This window comes from Oratosquilla oratoria, chromosome 35 (genome assembly GCF_046742065.1).
Source record: "Oratosquilla oratoria isolate Oo_2021 chromosome 35, ASM4674206v1, whole genome shotgun sequence".
Lineage (NCBI taxonomy): Eukaryota > Metazoa > Arthropoda > Malacostraca > Stomatopoda > Squillidae > Oratosquilla > Oratosquilla oratoria.
Window position 1 is genome coordinate 10,861,300 of NC_134811.1, and position 21,479 is coordinate 10,882,778.

The window sequence follows — 21,479 nt, forward strand, 5'->3', positions numbered from 1 at the left end:
GGGACAACTTGTACCATGGCAGTGTGCGCCACGTCTTTTTTACCCTGTCTGAGCAGCCTTATCGCACTTCTAACTCAATTTTGATTGGTTCTTTATCTTTATGTGGTAGAGCAGTATCCTTCACAAAAATGTTCTGTAGAATTCTCATAATGTATTCATTTGCACTCTATGTATATATTTTAGTATTGTCATTTGTTCCACCGAGTCGAAGACCTTTTCGTAATCTATCTAAGCTAAGCTCAAAGGTTTATTAGATTCTGTCGTTTTTTCGATCAGTTGATTCATTCTCCGTAGATGGTTTGTGTTGAATATTAAGTTTCTAAAACGCACCTATTGTCTTGGCCGGTATTCATTCAAATTTCTACTTAGTCTATTGTCTTTAAAAACACTTTATGTAGGTTTGATAAAAAATAAATAGTCGATCTCCTTTTTGGTGGAGTATATGTTTAGTGTAATTGAGCTAATTTACAATTAATTTTCCCTACATATTTTAGAAGATTAATCAACATGCCGTCAATCCTATTTTTTTCTTCGTACATTTTAGAGGAAACACTACTTCTTCATTTGTAGCTCCTGGGACACAACTACTGTTTGTTAAATGAATTTATAGGGTATGTTAGGTATTTGTCTGATAAAGCTCTAAGTAAATCACTTTTACTCTTTTCATAATTTGGTCTCTATATTTCATGCCCTATATATTCAAAGAAATAATCTGCTGCCTCCCTAAAGGTTGCTTATGCCGTCCTTGTTTAATCAATTTACCTTTCCAAATAGTTTCTTCTATATGATCCATGTTTCTCTTTCTTTTCTCTGATCACTGTTTTCTATTGATGAAGTTGTACAGTTCAGCTTTCTCCGTTTCATCGCTTCACTTAGGTGGATACGTCATTCCCTCCTACTGAAGCACCAACTTTTCCCATTCCAAACAGCTTTCTGCAGGATCGGCCGACTTCACCCGCTATGCGTCCTGTTGCCGTCTCCTTCGTCTACATTGAAGGTCCTTGTGGGATCAGCCTGTGAGTTAGATACATCAAATAAAGCGTGCTACATACCCATATAGCCGGAGATGAGCTTGGACAATTATGCTGCTAGCCTCGCCTGAGTCACACTGAGCAATTGATGGTTAAATAGCAATTATTCTCCGATGGCACGTCAATGAACACGTCAAAATATAATGGAAAAGAGCATCATTGCAGGTCCCGGGGTTGTCAGTAAGTCGAGTATATTCCATGGCTGGAGGGACCAACTCAATTACAGTTTTACCTTCACGCATATAAAAGTTGTCATGTGTCACGTATGTGCCATATAATGTTCATGTATGATATGTCTTGTGTGCCATGGTATACTTCAAACGGATTATTGCCAAAATTTCATGTTAAGGATATAATAAATTTACGATAAAATAAGTATGTTAGCCCAAGTTAAAATATCCAAAGAGAATTTTAAATCACAAACCAGAAGGAACAAGACCAGTAGGAAGACCAAGGATAAGATGGATCGAGGGAGTGGATGAGGCTTTAGATAGGAGAGGAATAAACTTGGATGAAGTCTCACAGAATATAATATTCATGGATAGAACGGAGTGGCGAAGAATTGTAAACGAAACACCGGCAGCTGACAGGCTATGACGTAACAGATGTCTGGTGAGAAGGTAAGAAGAAGAAGCCTAAGAAAAGGCGTGAAGCCGCGGCATCACCCGAGGACACAAAGAAAAGGGACGCGACTCTCCCCGCCGATGGAAGGTCAAAAGGTCACGCGGATGAAAATGGCACCTAGAAATAGTGCCAGGAGGCTTACAAATGTATAAGCGGATGGGTAATAGATAGGTAGCTGATAGATATTTGTACGCCCTCCTCATACATAATAAAAAGTGAAGTGAATGTGTGAAAACAGGCAAATAGGAAAAATATAGGTTATAATATATATATATATATATATATATATATATATATATATATATATATAATATGTTTGTGTGTGTGTGGGTGTGTGTGTGTGTGTGTACATATATATAATATATATGTATATATATATATATTGTATTGTGACACCTCATGTTTAAAAGGCTGCGCTCCGTTCAAACTCTCACGCCAACGCCCTCTCATCGTATGTATCTGCATAGATGTAAGTAAAGTTATATTCGTACCTTGCCTATGTTTCATCCTGGTGAAATGGGAATTTCATATAGTTGAATAGTAAATAGGCACACTGAGAGTGAATTGATAGGATTGTTCAAATTTTGGTCAGATCAGAACAGTTAATCCAAAACACGTCATTCTCATATCTATAATGATGATATAGATAATATATTCTGGAGGTGATAACAAATATTGTTCCTACTCATGTAAGGAGTGTCGGAATGGCTCTCCAATGAGCGGATGCATTACACCCTTGATTTTATATTATTCTATTTATTTTTTATTTACTTATTTATTTATTTGTTTATTGTATTTAGTTGCAGCTACAATACGCCAATAGTCAGGTTTGAGCGTGTCTGATATAGTGTAAATAAACCAAGCTAAGCTTATGACAGAAAAAATATGCGCAAATGCTGTATTTTATTTCATTTTGTTGATAAGTAGTTAAGTCAGATTGGGATAAGTCAAAATGGGATAATTATGTGGGAACAAGAATTCATGCCGGTGACTATACTGGTCGACTACCGCATATTTACATACAACAACAGCGACATCATCGTCTTAATTTATGGACTGAGCTACAAATACATAAAGCCGGGAGGGAATACATTAACGGTCGTTAAACATTTACGTTAGTAGTAGGTCATGTGCGAGTGTCGGGAATAGAAAGGTGAATAACATATCAGGCTCTGTCAGGGTTGTGTGATGTTATAATTGTTCAACGTGTGTATGGATGGGCTGGTAAGAGTTCTGTGCAGAGATCTCGATTTGGTGGATAAGAATGGAATGATATATAGAGTGAACCAGTTGCTCTTTCCATTTTGTAGACGAGAGATCGTTGATTCAAGAATATAGCCTAGAGGTCTGGTATTTTGCATCACGACGTGCAAGTCTTATCGTGTTTGCAAGCACAGTAATTACTATCGACGCAACAAGTCTAGCCGTCCTTGCGTGTAACCTACACTTCATAATTATTTACTCAATTTGCAAACTCCCCAAATGGGAATTAGAAGCTAAGCCATGGAAGTTTACTCTCCATTACACAAGAAATATTCTCCAAAACAAATATTAAGACTGCTGCCCTTGAATGTTATCATCGCATACAAGTTAAAATGTAGCCTACTACTTTCTGGCCTAAATAATTCTATTCTCTTAAGCACATGGTCTCCAGTACATATGCCAATATGAGGTAACAAACTAAAATGTATACTGTTGTTCACCAGAATTACATATAATAAGGTTTCCCATCTAAAAACGATTACCAATGAGAAAACGTAAGTTGTGAATATAAGAAAACGGAAGTATAAGGGATAACAATAATTGTTTACACTATGTGTACAACAGATGATGGTAGTACTAATGATATGGGTAATGCTAATAATAACGATTATCATTATGATAATTAGACAGTAGTGATAATTATAATAATATCAAAAGGAACAACAAGACTTTATATAAAGATCTAGTTACTCCTTCAAACAGTCTAAAGAAAATCCAGCGCCAAACCCTGCTGAAAACAACAACGAAAACATTTGAGGTAAGAAAAATTCCTGGTAACAATGATATAGTTAATAATAATTTTTCGATTCGCTTTGTACTATTCCATGATTTCATATATGCTGTCCATTAAATGGTAATAAGAATAAGACATCAGGTTAGCTTTAGTATCCAACCAGTACAGGCAATTAAACATCACTTCTTATACATAATTATTGTTTTAGTGTCGGAACCTGCACTCTAATTAAAGTACATTGTACACTCACACAAAACTTGCTGTTGTATTGACATCACGATAGGGTAACTAGTGTTCATTTTACTTATAAATTTAATTAAGTCAAATCAATAGGTTTAAAAAAATCCATGATTGGTATGTCTCTCAAACACATGTGCGAGCGTCTTTGTGCTGCCCTCCGCCAAAGAGTCGAGCTGGGCAGCCACCCTCATCAGGCATTACCCATGCCAGTCTCCGCCACCGTACATTTATATGTTCCTATTCATGCTATGTCGTTTCTATTTATTTTATTATCAGTATAGCTCTTAGTCTCAGGCATTGCAGGCTACTGCGTCTGTAAAGCCAGTATGACGGTCAATTTTTGCATAAAGACAGCATAATTTTCATCAGAGCTCAGCAAGTTTGAGTGTTTACAAACGGCGTCCTATTACTTTTGTGATCAGCTCGTAGACAGAGCACACACTAAGCTCTTCCTCTTCGATATGTCTGCTTCCATGTACACAAGACAGCAGAATGCACCAATGGCTAAGGCCATGGATGTCAACACAATGGATGAATACGAGGAGTCTGGAGGTGGTGAAAGATAAATAAATAGATAAATAAATAAATAAATGTGATTCAAAAGTACTTACTTGTGCGTCGATGACGTCGGTTCTTCGGTTTCGGTCGCTCCTGGGTGGGCCCTTACATTCCTTTGCGGCACACTCTCCAATTCTCTAGCCTAATTCCCTACCTCCTAACCATTAATGCTAGCTTACCATATCCCCCTTTCTGGGTACTGTACACTCCACTCACACTCGCATTCACCACCACCCACGCACGGTCCTTGTTCGGCACTGCGCCACCCAAGCCAACGTGAGGCCATCCCCCCACATTCGGGTGGGAAGGGGGATACCAGCGCTCGTGCCCTTTGACCCCCTCTCCCCCCCCCAGAAAGAGGGGGAGGGGGTGCCAACCGTCCGTCCCCGTCCGCGCCATACACACTCACGCTCACACGACACCCCCCCTTGATCTAGAGATCAACCTACTCCTCGTCTTCTCCTTCCTCTACATCGTAGTCCTGTAGCCACCTTGGCGGGCGTCTTTCGCGCTGGGGTCTCTGAGACACCCCATCCTCTTCTGTTGTCGCCCCGTGGCCTTCCTCCTCATCTTCTCCTTCACTCACTACCTGCCGTATATCCAAGATATGTCGCGGCACGCCCTCAACAGAAACATTGTTCCGGGAGTTCACCTCCGTCACTGTCCCTCTCGTCCACTGTGACGTGCACTTCCTGTCCCTTGGTCTCACCCATACCTCCTCCCCCACCTGCACTGAGGCGGGGCCTTCTTCGGCATTGGCCGGCAGTTTCGGTCCCTGCAGCGGATACCGCCAATCATATTTGAACACAGCCTTTTGCGGAACCGAGCGGTCGTCTTGGCCTGACCTGGGGGAGATATTATACCAGAAAACTGCCTCCGTCGGCGGTATTCGCGCCCTCTCAGCTATGGCCTTAATTGTACGATGGTGTCGTTCTACTATCCCATTTCCGCTCGGCCGGTACGCTGCCCGGAAGAAGCGTCTTGTGTTCCACTTGTCCAATGTACCTTTCAGTGCCTCCGACCGAAACGCCGTGCCGTTGTCCATCAGGACTTCATCCACTGGGCCCCGCTCCAAAAATACCTCGTTCATCACCCGCGCAATCTCTTCTCCAGTCTCCGCCTTCAGTTCCCGCCAAATGCCGAACCGCCCTGGGCCGCAGTCGACCATCGATAAGTATCTGGTGCCTTGATATTGGGTTACGTCAATTGCCAGCCGCCCCCAGTTCTCTTCCACGCAGAGCTCCCCCGCTGAATGCGGTCTGGGGGCTGGGTTTATGGACTGACAGCGGGCACACGCCCTCACCGCATGCCGCACTTCTTCCCTTGATATGTTCGGGTTAACCTTCCTTGCCAGGAACAATGACCTATCGACCCCTAGATGATGCGTCTCGTGCAACTCTTTCGCACGAAAGGACACAGCGGCGCACATCTCGAGCTTCTCTTCCTGTTCTTCCTTCGCTTTCAGCCAGCTCTTCTTTACTCTGGTAAGCGCGTCCGCTTTGTTCGCCTCCGAGGATACCTTCCTCACCCTTATCTTCATGCCGAACTCGTCGATTAACTCTCTCAGGATCCCGAGGCGGCGCTTCACCAGGATCTCTGCAGCTCCTTTCGTGCGTACTCTCTTTTCAGCCGTCAGCACCGAGTTCATCCACCCCGCTACCGTGGCTGAGTCCGTCCTGATCTCGATCTCACGCAGCCCCCATTTCAGCGCCATATTTGTTCCTTTTATGACCGCGTCCAACTCTGACACGTTAATATGGTGGTAGTCGTCCTTCTTCCGCTGCCACGCTCCATCTTCGACTATCACGTTCCCTATCTCCAAGACGGCGCCGGTTGCGATACTACTCGCGTCGCACCATACTACGCCATGGCTCTGCTGGGGCGCGTTCCACTGTCCTCTCACAGGATAATCGTGCATCGTCCTCTGGACAACGTCGCGTATCATGGTTAGCGTGTCCTCATCAACCTTCTCTCCCCAATCTTTAGATCCCACCCTCCTCTTAATGTAGCTACATGCCGTACGAAGCCATCCGGCGATCGGGTAGTGGCCCACTAATTTGCCGCAAAGGGAGAAAGGTTCTCGTTTACACATTTCGTCCGTCACCTTCGGGATCTCGTTCCCTCGCTTGAACATCAGCGTTCCTGCCGCGTTCCTTTCCAGTCGCAGTCCCAACACCGCTCCTCCCTCCAACGGCTCCGGTTCCTTAGCTGTCAATCCGTACCGAGCCAGATGTTCCACCACGTTCGACGTTGATACTATGCCATCGTCCACCAGTATGTCGTCGAGGTACGAGTCAGTGCCCTTCTTCATCGCTTCAGTCTTCTCCAGTACCGTCTTCAGGATTCTCGTCATGATCCTCGGGGCCGAGCTGAGCCCAAAACCTAGTCTGGTCAAGCAGTAAATTCTCCCTTTGTATTTTACTAGCTGGTACTTCCATAGCTTCTTAGTCACGTGAATTTGCAAGTAAGCCGCCCGCAAGTCTACAACGGCGGACGCCCCCCTCCTTCGGCGCCACCTGCGTAGGGTCTCACTACACACATCTACAAAATCGTCGCCAGTATGACACTTCACGAACTGGTTCAGCTCTCGGAAGTCCAGCACCGGTCGTACCTTTCTCTTGGTTGGCTGCACCACTGCCATCAAGGGCAGGATTCCGCCCTCCACTGGTTCCTCCCAGGGACTCAAGATCCCTTCCTCGATCCATCGCTCCACTTCGAGGTCAAAGTCCTCCCTCACCCCCTCTCTGAGGGTCCGTGTGTAGCAGTCGACTTTGTTCTTCAAGACGGGCGAGCTCTCCTTCGGATACCACTCTACTTCCCACTTCCGGCCGTCAAATTCCGCCCGGAAGTCCTCGTCCTCAATCGTGCACGGCGTCGCCCTCTCCCCAGGGTCGAGCTTCGGGCCAGCACCGCCCTCCGCGGCTCCCATTGCCATTCCTACGTCCTCACCCGGCCTCGGTCGGTTCTTCGTCCTCTCTTCCGAGTCCTGCCTCATTCCAATCCGTACGAGCCCATCGATGAACGTGACTTCTCCAAGCTGGGTAATTCCGTCCATTCCCAGCACCACGTCAATTCCCTCCAGAATCGTTCTAATGACGAGCACTCTTAGTCGTATCGGGATACCCTCCACTATCATTTCAATTTCCTGGTCGCCATCGCATATCGTCTCTCTCCCGTCGACTGTCGTCAGGGCCACATCTCCCCGTCTGAACTCTTGAACTATATCGGTCCTCACAATCGTGGTTGAACAGCCAGAGTCTATCAGCGCCCTCGCGCGTCTCCCTCTCACCCAAATATCCACGATCGGCATACGACTGAACGGTGTCCTTACATTTCCTCGGCGGCCCCTCGCATAGTGGCCGCCGATGTCCCGTTTCCCTGACTGCAATTTCGGGCCATGTGCCCTGGCTGATTGCACGAGTAACAGATAAGCTCTACCTCCTTACAGTCCCTTGCCAGGTGACCCAGTCTCCGGCACTCGTAACAACGGACCCTCGACAGCCCGCGCCATCTGTTGTAGTCACCCCCGAGCTCACCCGTTCTCCCTTCTCGGTCAGTGGCCACTGTCCTCGCCCGCGCGCCCTCTCCCGCCGAGGGCACTCTCCTTTGTGTCTGTTCGTTGGCCGCAGCCACCATCGGCCCTTCATCCTTAGCCTTAGTCAGGAGCCTGGCGCGGGCTATAAGTTCGCTCATGTCTGCCTTTGCTGCATTTTCCATTGCCTGCAGCCCAGTCGATATGTAATCCGGAAACCCATTCACGAAAGCCATTCTCACTACCATCTCCAGGGAGATGCCTTCGAGATTAATCAGGCCTGCCAATCGCCTAATGTCATTTGCGAACACGTCAATCTGTTCTCCCGTCCACCGCATTCGCCGTAGTTTGCAGTACGCTTCAAAGGGACTCTCGCCAAAAACTTCCTGTAACCTCTCCTTCACCTTTTCCATTTCCTTTTGATCTTCGGTTGCCATCTCCATGTAGACGGATAAAGCCACGCCCTCTAAATTTAGCGCGATGTAACTCGCCACATCCTTCACTCCCGTTAGCCGCGCGACCAAGGCTGCCTTTGTTAGACACACGGAGACATCTCCTGTCCCGTCAAACGGCCTTAAGGTGACACTATTCATCTTGAACGGTTCGTTTTCACTCTCAGGTGCGGACATTGACGGCCCGTTTCCACTTACGGGTGCTGTCATTTTTGCGGTGCCTAGATAGCTTGTGATTCAAAAGTACTTACTTGTGCGTCGATGACGTTGGTTCTTCGGTTTCGGTCGCTCCTGGGTGGGCCCTTACATTCCTTTGCGGCACACTCTCCAATTCTCTAGCCTAATTCCCTACCTCCTAACCATTAATGCTAGCTTACCATATCCCCCTTTCTGGGTACTGTACACTCCACTCACATTCGCATTCACCACCACCCACGCACGGTCCTTGTTCGGCACTGCGCCACCCAAGCCAACGTGAGGCCATCCCCCCACATTCGGGTGGGAAGGGGGATACCAGCGCTCGTGCCCTTTGACCCCCTCTCCCCCCCCCCCAGAAAGAGGGGGAGGGGGTGCCAACCGTCCGTCCCCGTCCGCGCCATACACACTCACGCTCACACCACAATAAATAAAAGAAGGAAAGTATGAACTCGACCTTGGCTGACAAGACGTGTGTCCACCATGCCCAGGTACAACTTTGCATTTTTTTCATAATATTAATTATTTTCACAAGAACAACAAGGATTTTTGTTCAGTTGTGCACAGCTACGCCATATAGCTTTAGAAAATTAAATATTGATTTTGTAAATTATGATACATCAACGTAATATGCGATTTTCTTAGCGGAAGTAAAAACAAAATATACCTTGCTACTAGCAAATATATTAACGAACGAAGTCGCTAGCATAGGATCAGGACGCCATATTGTCGTTTGTCAATTGTTTGTTGTCTGCCCAGTTCAGTTGAGGCCTGGTGTACCCCCTCGGTACTTCCGCCAGTACCTCGCGAGGTATATATTCTTGAAGGAATGCTATGGAGCTGAAATCCATGCATTCCTTCAAGCTATGAGAAACCTATATACCCCACAATCAGAAAGAGTGATTGGACAGGCCGCCAATATCCGTGACGACGACGACGATCCGGATGACCTTGAATTACAGGTACCGATTTACTACATACACGTTAGGTTAGGTTAGAATAGACGAATTTACCATCCTTTCGGCATCTATCAAAACAAACACGGCGTACCATTCGTCCGGCGCGACTTTGTTACTTATGAAATCTGTTATAGCAACTTTTTTTGTTTTTCATTTCCGCCAAGAAAAATGCATATTACGTTGATATATTATAATTAAGAAAATTAATAATTAATTTTCTATTGCTATATCGCGGAGTTGTGCACAACTGAACATTTTATGTGGGACTTTTTGGCTCTAGTATTTGTCTGTTAATTTGCATTCTACAGCACAGCATACAGCGCCATGTCTAGTGATGACGTCATGATGTACACCAACCCAAGTCATCTCAACTGACAATGTCGTCGTGTAGCGAAACGGACGATTTCTTCGGCGATATTAGGGTTTCTTTGTCGTCTTTTGAGAGTTGTCTCGACTCTTTGAATATATCTGACAACAGGCGAGATGAGTGGATAAACAGTATAGTTATGGACTATCATTTGGAAATGAAATATATCCCTGAAGAACTTTTCAAATTGGTATATCATTGGTGTTTACTTGTGAGTAACCATGTTAATTCTGAAGTGTTGTGGATGAACAGTATAGTTATGGACTATCATTTGGAAATTGAATATCTCCCTGAAGAACTTTTCAAATTGGTATATCATTGGTGTTTGCTTGTGAGTGACCATGTTAATTCTGAAGTGTTGTCTTTTGGCACTCAAAAAAGTAAGAGTTATATACGTGACGCATTCAATGTTTTTTTGCAGTGTACTCCTGGACAATCCTGCTCACGTCACACTACGCCGCCTAGATACTACAATTTTTTTTTAACGATGTCTACAACGTGATACAAATATATATATTTTTTTTTCATCTCGGCCCTAGTGTGTCAGTAAAAAGGTTAATTATAGTGATTTGTTACTACTAGATAAAACTAATTATTCTTTTTACAAGTTAGGTACATTATTTTAGATTGTAATTCTCATAATTCCTGAAATTAATATTAAATGGCCTGCGGCACTCAACATTATTACTATTCATCAAACATAATAACATTTCATGAAGAATGAACAGAATCTCTGACGTCACTGCGAAGATTGTGCCACGGGTAGGTTTTACAAGGATGGCTGAAGCAGACGAACTTTTTAAAGCAGACGACGTAATTTCAAATTGCAATAAAAAACGAAAGAGTTTTTGTGTAATGTATCTATCATTGACTTTAGTAAGTACCAAAATTATGTTATGGTAAGATTAGATACTTTTGATTTTCAAAGTGGTTATGCTTGAAGACGGAAGCCAATATAACAATCTCGTTCAAGAACTGGCACTTGAAGACCAAGGCAGGTACAGAAATTGGATGCGACCGGACAGAAACAAGTTTCTGGAGGTTTTGCTGATAAAAACTGGCATAGCTAAACAAGACACCAACATGAGAGCTGCAGTGCTCCCATGGGATATGCTGGCCATTGCACTGCGTTTAAGCTACAGGTGACCTAATTTTTATCTATTATCTACTTATTTTGTTTTTTAGATGGTGTTGCAGAATCCACTGTGATAAAGATCAGTTATATAAACACTAATCCATTTTTTTTGGTCATCGTTCAGAACAGGAATCGGGGATTTTTTTTTTTTTTTAATTGATCATTTCATGGATTTTTTTTAAGGAACTGTATAGTGATATCAACACATTATTAAATGGATACATTTGGTAATATGATCATATAGATAAAACTAACGTCGAAGGGTTAGAATACTGCCTTTCTGGAGCCCTAGAGTATTGGGTTGGGCTAGATTAAATAATTCTATGATATATTACCAATAGTTTTCAATTATTTTTTCTTTCCCTAGGATAATCACAAGTGTCTCGGCTATTAGTTTTGTGTCAGCCTGTGTCTGATCGCCATTGTCATCTGAAGTGTGTGCTCTGCCATCTGTGCAACCCTTCACTACCTGAGCATCTCTACTACACAAGATGCATGGAAGAAAGTGGCGGTATATTTATTTAGACCATGGAACTGTCCATTATGTACTGATGCCCTTGATGTAAAGAGGGTTTTAATTGCAAAACCGAGCATCAACGTATCAGATTTTTTTATTACAAGGATCAAGACTTCCATAACTTTTTGTATTTACAGTTTAATGTACATAAAAAAACATACTGACAGTATTCTATATAATTCCACCATCTACATCTTGTCAAATTTGGCAAAAAACAGTTTTGTCTTCATTTCATTGCGTCGTCTGCTATTCGAAACATTCCGCCCGTGCGCTTCGGGAAAGGTTCGGGGAATTCCGCGTTCGTGACGTCACAGTTGCCAAACAAACAAAATTGTTATTCTGAATATCTAGACTTCGGAAAAGTGGTATGCGAGGCGCAATTAAAAGTGAATTTTCTGAATAAATTCTTCTGTAATAGGTAAAAACTTTATTTGTATGCTTTTAAAAAGTACTTTTTCGATGATTTTTAGTGAATGGTATCTCTGTTGATATCTGACCTTTAAGCAGGGAGATGCTGTCATCACTGGTTTGTGGAGAGGATCTCGTCATCACAATCAAGTGAAACTTTATGCACCATTGTCGGGCGCTCATATACTGTAGATGCAACTCTGCCTGGAAATATATATATATATAGTAGTCGACATTACATACATACAGTTAATGCTTCCATATTGTATACAAACACCTTACATGTTACTCCACATGTACTCTTAGAATATTTGCATCGCTAACCCATTAGTCGATAGCTTTGCATTGGATAGGGAAGTGTAAACAAAGTGAAATTGAATATCTGAAATAATCGAAAGTAACTTAACCTTACCTTAGATTAACTCTGCGAGTCTAATCCTACAGTTAGGTTAGGCTTGTGCAGTTAATTAATAAAGCTATTTTCACATTCGTCTACCCAGACAAAGCCATAACAAAATTATGAAGCTGTCAATCCATACCGCTAAATGCAAGCTGTGTAACTTAGTTTTTTCGAGTTTAGATATACTTCCCTGTGGTGTGACACTATCAGCTAGGAAGAAGAGCAATTGGTGTTATTTCGGAAGTGCACACCTTCGCGATATAACATTAGAAAATTAAATATTGATTTTGTAAATTATAGTACATCAACGTAATATACGTTCTTCTTGGCAGAAACCAATAATAATAAAAAAAAGTTGCTAAGGGCAAATACACTACCGAACCAAGATCTAAGAATATAAGGTCTAACCACTTCCGACCGAATTTCGAGGGAGTTGGCGCAGCGGGCCCGTGAACGTCACCTGGCTGTTCAAAGTGGGGTTAGCGGGTCCTATAGCTGTCAGTTGAAGTTGGTCCGTCGTTCGAAAATGACGTCGCCTTCGCTCGCACCGCTCCACTCAATTAGTTATATTCTGACAAATATTATATAAAATATATATATAAATATATATAAAATATTATAGTTCCTGTCTATATATATGAATATATAATATATATGATACATAATATATATATATAATATATAAAATATTATAGTTCCTGTCTTCCTTGGCGTTTCACAGTTTTCTTCAGTGTATCACAAAGAGAAAATGGACGCATCCAAATGACGTCAGAAGCTGCGCAGAACTGCTCCAGCGGTTAGACCTGTTTACTTAGACCTTGTACCGAACGAGGCTGCAATCATAGGATCGAGATGTCATGTTGTCCAGTCCTTCTAAAAGCAAATAGATTTCTGAACGAAACTGACCGCATGATCTGGAATACGCCCTCAGTGCTTTCGTTAGTACCTCGCACAGTACACTTTTTAAACAGTGCTACAGAGCTGTGATTTGAGCAACCCCAGTACACCCCGCAGTCCGCTGTCCGATCGAATACCAAAACCGGCCGTCAACATCCCTGACGACGACAACCTATAGAATTACAGGTGCATTTCTAATAGCAGGTTAAATTTAGGTTAGGTAAAAATAGATCGTATTTATTTAGTTGTGCACAACTACGCGATATAGCATTAGAAAATTAAATATTAATTTTGTAAATTATAATATATGAACGTAATATGCGATTTTCTTGGCGGAAATAAATTAAAAAAAAAAATATCTTGCTACAAGCAAATATACTAACGAACGAAGTCGCTAGCATAGGATCGGTACGCCATCTTGTCGTTTGTCAAGTGTTTGTTGTCTGCCCGGTCCAGTTGAGGCCGGTGTACGCCCTCGGTACTTCCGACAGTACCTGACGAGGTATATATTCTTAAAGGAATGCTATGGAGCTGAAATCCATGCATTCCTTCAAGCTATGAGAAACCTATATACCCCGCAATCCGAGAGAGTGATCGGACAGGCCGCCAACATCCGTGACGACGACGACGACGATCCGGATGACCTTAAATTACAGGTACCGATTTACTAAATACACGTTAGGTTAGGTTAGGTTAGAATAGACGAATTTATCATCCTTTCATTTCTTCGACGTCGGCATTTATCAAAACAAACACGGCGTACCATTCGTCCGGCGTGACTTCGTTACTTACGAAATCTGTTGTAGCAACTTTTTTGTATCTCATTACCGAAAAAAATGCATATTATAATTTACAAAATTAATCATTGATTTTCTGTTGCTATATAGCGTAGTTTTGCACAACTTTAATTCCTTCTACCGCCGCATCTATCAAAACGAAGATAGCGTCACAATCAGCACCAGCGGCTTCTTTCACAAACTTTTCTGTTATTGATTTTCGCCAAGAAAAATGCATATTACATGGATGTATTATAATTTGCAAAACTTATATTTATTTTTTCTAATGCTATATCGCATAGGTGTGATCTTCCAAAAATTTGTATAACAATTCAAACAACTTTCACTTTGGGGTGTAGTCTCCACCAGTACCACTTAACCCCTCACTTTGACCAACTCCTGGCGAAATAATGACTTATGTTTTTTTAATTTGCTCATTACAACGTCTGAGATTAGGAAAATCGCCATACACAAGTAAATTGCGAATATAAATCACAATTACATCATTGTAAGATACGAAGATAGCCCCACAAAAAAAAAAAAACGCGATACACGAATTATAAGTCACAAGGCCTTCATCAAAGGCTGCAGAAACTATTTAAGTGTAAATTATTTCACTTGACTTGCAAGCAAACAAAAACTAGCCTAGCCACAAAACTCAACCACAACAAGCTTAGCTTAACCCCTTCCATACGGTGCCGCATACGTAGGCGGCATGAGGAGCAATTGGATACGCGAGGATGCCTTATCGGCGTCTTGATTATATATATTGTAGTTGCCCCTGCGTAATGACATACTCTCTAAACCAGTGGTTCACAAACTTTCTTCTGTCATTTCCCCCTGCACCCAGGTCAACTATCCAGATTTCCCCCTTCATGTGTAGCAGGGAAAGAGTAGTTAAAATACACTGTGACTATTTACTAATTTATTTTTCAAATGTACAAATATACTGATAAACAGGCATTCTCTCTCTCAGACATGAGAAAATCCATCAGATTTTTTTTAGTAGGTTGTGTAATTATTTCCCCCTGGGAGCTTCAAATTTCCCCCCAGGTGGAAATTTCCCCCAGTTTGGGAACCACTGCTCTAAACTGTCTTGATCACATTTTCTATGGTTATCAATATTCACGGGTGAAAGAGAGAACGATCGATATAAGCGGTGACTATATTTTATGATGCGAGTATTATTACGACACATCGTACGTCTAGCAGGTAACGCTGCCCGTGAAATTTTGGTCCGTACTGAAGAGGTCACCTCAACCAACAAAGTTAGGAAAGGAGTTGGAGATTTAGTTATAGAGATATCTTAATAACATTTTCATGTTTGAGTATTTTTTTTAGAACAAGACAAAGTTTATGTAAATTTTGTCCAAGTAGTAGATGAACAAAAGGATGGCCTTAAGGTGGGTAACCAAGCAAGATTGCATTTTAGCTACATTGGTTTTGAGTAATATAGTGCTTGATGCAATAATTTAAAGTACAATTACTAATGAATGGGGAAGATTGGAATGGTAGGTTCTAAGGAGAAGGCAGAAGGAAGGAAAGGTACTTGCTCTAAGATTTAACTAGTGGAGAATTTGATAGATGGTTTGGTTACAAGTTTGGACTTGAAATATGTATTAGGAAGGTTGATTTATGAAAATACAGCATTCAGCAAATGTTATAGATCTGTACTCTGTGCAAGTTAAATAACCTAAGATGGTAGATGATCTGCAGGAGGCAGTGAATAGTTGAATTTGCCCCCATATTAAATTGACTGAGCTTTCTAGTACGAGTACTGATAAGAATCACAATACAGAGGTATTGAAAGACATTCCCATTATTGATACAAGGATTTCACAGATTGGCAACCTTGTGGTTGATTTTCCAAATGAGAAGTATACTGGTAGTGACATGCTTATATGCTTATGCATGCCTAAACATGTGTAGTGAAGTATTAAGATCAAATTAATAACTGATTAAACTGTAATAAGATACTGGTTCTATTCTAGTAGCACACTAATAAAAAAAAATCATTAGTATCTTTTTTTATTTATTTATTTTTTTGAAAGATTATTTTTTTCTATGGAATTTCTTTTCAATATAATATTACCAATCATATATAATAATGATGCCATTTTATTCTAAAAATAGGTTAGGCTAAATATCTGCACTTGTGTGTTTCTGAAATTTTGCAGCACATCCCTAGCAGAGCCACTTTTTTACATGGCAACCCCTCCCCTCCCTCCCTGTCCCCTCATGCAGAAAATAGAGAAAACAGGAAGAAATCCCTTTAGGTTGCATAAAAAAAAAATCATTCATACACAACCATCCTCCACTCACCCATATACCTGCCTCCATCCTCCCTTGCTCAACAGCCATTCCTATCTTGCTCAAAGACCCTTTCATCCCATCCATTGATCTCATCCTTGGATGGGGTGAAAGGGTCATGAATGAAAACATGATGAAATTAAAGATTATGTGATTTTAGGTATTTGTGGTAGCAACAAAATAAATAATTTTCGACACACATAAATACATCAAGTGTATTTGAAGAGAGAAGTGTCACTTAATAGATGCCAAATATTGTTAGGGTTTTCTAACAATTTTAAAATCTAAAGTAGAGTCTAATTTATAAGTACTGTTAACAACAGAACTCCTGTAGACATGACCACAACCAATACATTCATCAATCAATCAATCTGTTGCTCCAGGTCTCTTGCAGGAGACACACAGCTCCTAGGTATCTGGCTTGGGTCACCAGGAAGGCCCATAATTCACTCAGGGAAGAAATATTGTGTTGTTGTTTAGGAATTGTTATTGTGGGGTGAGGTGCTCTGTGTCTTTTGTGTGGTGGAGGCACATAGGACAATGGAAATAAGCTTACATGCTTTTTTGTGTTATCCTCTGCATTTGTAATTGTTACTTCGAACTATGTGTTCTTTTCATTATCTGCATTTCATGTATATTGATTCATTGCCAAATAAACCTTATTGATTATTACTATCATCATCAATTATCATCATCATCAATTATCATTATCATCAATTATCATTATCATCAATTATCATTAATTATCATTATCATTAATTATCATTATCATTGATTATCATTATCGTTATCATTATCATCGTTATCTTTATCATCTTTATCATCGTTATCTTTATCATCGTTATCTTTATCATCGTTATCATTATCATCGTTATCATCATCATCGTTATCAACATCATCGTTATCATCATCATCGTTATCATCATCATCGTCATCATCTTCATCGTCATCATCATCATCATCATCATCATCGTCATCGTCGTCGTCATCATCATCATCATCATCATCATTATTATTATTATGTGTTAGTACTGTTTTAATACTAGAAGGTGTCCTAAATGCCATATTATTTCTGCAGAGGTCTACCATATGCCCTGTCATTTTTTCTATTCTAATTGAATGTACCTCATCAATTACACAACCTCTTGTTGACTGAAGATCTTCCATAAAGGTATGCTTTTTCTGACAAAGTATTTTTTGGTTGCATAATATGTGTATGCTCCCCTTTTTCACTATATATGGTCACTTAATGATGGTGGAAAGATGAGTAGCTGAAGTAAGTGTAGTATATTAATTTTGTTATAAAATAGTGCTCTTATTATTTATGTGGCAATATCTTCTGAACAAAACAAAACAAAGTTTATATGAAAAATATCTTTAAAAAACAAAAATAAAAAAGTGAAAATACATGCGAGTTTTTCATCTTTTACTTAGATTATGTTAGGTTGGGTTTGAGTAGGGTAATTTATTTCTTACCCAAAAATGAGAGGAATCAGTATATTGATTTCATTCATGCAATTCTGGTGATATTTCACTCATTCTTCCTGCCAACCCTGGGGGTTGGGGTGCAGGGCTACACTGTGAGGACATAATGCGGAACTATAGGCACACAGTGAATGCTTTTAAGTCTAATGTGTTTTCCTGGGGGTACCCCTGGTCCTATAGTATTTCATGTGTTTCCAGTGATGCTGATATTCATTAAGATTGCAAACCATTTATCTGGACACTCCTCTCCCCGTAACCTGATCATGTTTGTTCTTTGGAGTCTACCCCAGCCTCTGTGGAGGTGAGGGGAATCATGAGGGAGAGTCTTATATTTATTTAATTGTAGTATACAGGAAAGGAGCAACGCTCATTGGGTCCCATCTCCTATTCCCTAATTTTCTAACATCCCTAGACTCAAATTCATGTACAGTTCCAACTTAATGTATATCTTTAATTTCCAACTATATTTAGCTTTGAATTCATGTACTGTTTGAGCTTGGGCTATATCACCTTCTAAGCTATTCCACATATATATACATGTCTCTTCACATCTTTTATTAATTTACTTCCATGACCTCTTAAAGCCCTCTCATCTTTAATCAGATCTCTTCTATCTTCTTTAATGACCTGAACACTGTAATTATGTCATCTCTTTCTCTTCGATCTTTCAAAGTTGGTAGGCCCAGTACTTTTAGTCATTCCTCATGGCTTATCTACCAGACTGAGGACCAGTTTGGTTGCTGGTTGTGTTGCCTTCTCCTTGTCTTTCACTACCATTTTGATGATATGTCTTATAAGTGTACTTTATGTGAATCTTATTTTTTCAATCTGAAGAACTGAATTGTCATACAAGAATTCACATGGATGGTAAGTTTTTATTATGTTCTTGAGTCTCTAGTTATTACTTGGCCCCCAACTTTGAAGAGAACTTGCACAAATTATCTTCATTGGTTTTCCCTAAGAATATGAAGATGCATACAAGAAATCACATTGGTTATAAGTCTCATAAATGCATCTCATGCGACTTCATTTTCTCAAGATGGTGATCTGAATCGTCATATGAAAAAGTCACACTAGTGAAAAGCCTCACACATGTACTTGTGTATCTTCATTTTTTCGATTTGGAGATTTGAATTGCCATGTGAGTACCTACTCAGGTGATAATAATATAATAATAATAATCTTTTATTTTGGCACTGAATCAATATACATGAAATGCAGATAATGGAAAGAACACATAGTTCGAAATAACAATTACAATTGCAGAGGATAACACACAAAAGTATGTACAATTGCCGAGGATAACACAAAAGCATGTAAGCTTATTTCCATTGTTGTCCTCAATGCTTATTTCCATTGTGTGCCTTCTATATGTGAATCTTCATTCTATCTGGGCATTTAAGTAACCATATGTTAATTTACACAAATACTAAACCTTATAATGGTACTCTATGCCAACGGACACTAAGTGCTCAGGATGCAATCACCACACGGAAGACAGGTGGTGAGGAGCCTATACCAGTAGGCATATAGTTGCGGCCAAAGCTGTCACCTTTGCCTTGTGTGCTTGGACTCTTGGGGCAAGTAACAGTCATCTCTGGGAATCAGAGAGAAGTGCAGGACTTAAAACCGACAACTAAGTGAATACAAGAACAGCACATTTCCAATTATGTCACTAGTTATATTATACAGTCTTACACTCTCACTCCAGATGACTTGTAGTCTGTGGGCTAAATGATTGCTGTAGCCCATTTCTTGGGCATCATAAGTCTCCTGTAAGAGAGAATTGAGCAATGGATTGATTTAATGTTAGACTAAAATGTCTTAAAAATGTTGAAAAGAGCAAATTCTCAATAGTGATTTATAAGTATTATTATTTTAATGTAATAAAATTGTATGGTTATAAGTGTATGAATGTCCTTTAACTTGTACTTTGAATGTTTGGACTTCTTCCCTTGTGAAGTTTGAGCATTACATGTGAAAAACTTCAGAAATATTGCAGAGCGCTGCTAAATATCTTTGAGTAATTAATTTTAAATGAACAAGTTGGCCCTCTATACAATTCTTTCAAATGAGTCCAAAACATTAGTAGATAAAAAGATGCCTGAAGAAAAAATTAGTCTTATAGTGAAAGAAAAGAAGTACTGTAGCTACTAGTTAACTTGTACAATGTATGTTTTGAAAATAATAGTTGTTGCCTTGAGTTTATTTGTAATATTTTTTGCATGTGTTTGCTTTCTGTTGGGTGCTTTCTGCTGAGGATTTAGTATGTGGGCAATAGGTCAAGTTTGTGTACTATTTTATAATGTGATTAGTGTGATGCATTGTTCACATGGCAGCTGGTGCTGCTCACGAGAATTTGAATCATACTGACAGGTTGTCTTTTATCAACTCTCCCAAATCTTTCTCCTTATGAGGACCACAATGGAAATAAGCATACATGCTTTTTTGTGTTATCCTCAGCAAATGTAATTGTCATTTCGAACTATGTGTTCTTTTCATTATCTGCACTTCATGTATATTGATTCAATTAATGCGCGAGTGGTTACCACTTATGATGTACTGGTATAAATTTTATGTAATTTTTTAGCTTAGCTAGTTATGGTATTGTCAATTATTTATTGTTATTCTTGTCTATATTATGTTATTTTACTCTTGTGTTAACTTGTATGTAAACTGTCGGAAACAGATATAGTCACTAAGAATGGTGACAATCGGTAACTGACTCAGGAGAAGTCACCGCGCCCCAGCTTCAAGGCGTGGGGTTCTCTCTTTCGCTCTCTCTTTCCAACCCTCGAACAAAGCAGATTTCTAATCTGCTCTCCCATCGCTACCCAAGGGTAGCGTGGTAACGTATTTTGTATATTAAGTTGGGGGTAGGAAAAAGCCCAGATGGTATTGGTACAACCTTGCAGGTGAAGGATAATATTGGACCCAGGCTTCTTATGTCAACCTCGCCGTGCACTGTGCCAAACTCTCATGCTGGGCTAAGTTTTGGCCAAATCGGTCACCTGCCAATTTTCGGCAAAATTCATGGGTCTCTTTGAAATTTTTTCTATTTCGGGTCATTTTGGTCACCTACCCCGATTTACCCACCATCTCAAAGTGGTCAGGGCTCCTGTGGGGTTCACTTGGACACCGCTCAGGCCAACAGTTGGACCTTTTCTCCCATTTTTCACTTTTGGGCCTCTGGCGCCCGTACTGTTGGCTTGAGCAGTGTCCAAGTGGACCCCACAGGAGCCCTGACCGCCCTCGACCTGTGGGTGAGATGATGGGTAGATTGGAGCAGGTGACCAAAATGACCCCTCAAAACCGCCAGGTGTCCGATTTGGCCCTAACTGAGACCAGAGGAAGAGAGTCGGCCACAAAGGACGGCGAGGTAGACGCGAGGAGCCTGGACCCAATGGCGTGGCTGTCGCATTCCTCCAAATTTGGGCCTTTTCTCCGATTTTCCCTTTTGGGATTCTGGCGCCCGTAGTGTTGGTTTGAGCAGTGTCCAAGTGGACACCACAGGAGCCCTGACCGGCCGCGACCTGGGGGTGAGATGGTGGGTAGATTAGAATAGGTGACTGACATGACCCCTCAAAATTTGCAAGG

The 21,479-nt window shown here is 41.0% G+C and overlaps 1 protein-coding gene across 1 annotated transcript; it reads right to left on the reverse strand.

The window, feature by feature from the left end:
- Positions 1-4,894: 4,894 nt before the first annotated feature.
- LOC143018669 (uncharacterized) lies at positions 4,895-7,384 on the reverse strand. Its single transcript, XM_076174258.1, has 2 exons — positions 7,272-7,384; positions 4,895-7,193 (listed from the first exon to the last, which is right to left on the reverse strand). The coding sequence occupies exons 1-2, from the start codon at positions 7,382-7,384 to the stop codon at positions 4,895-4,897; spliced, it is 2,412 nt and encodes an 803-aa protein (XP_076030373.1).
- Between the last annotated feature and the right edge of the window lie 14,095 nt (positions 7,385-21,479).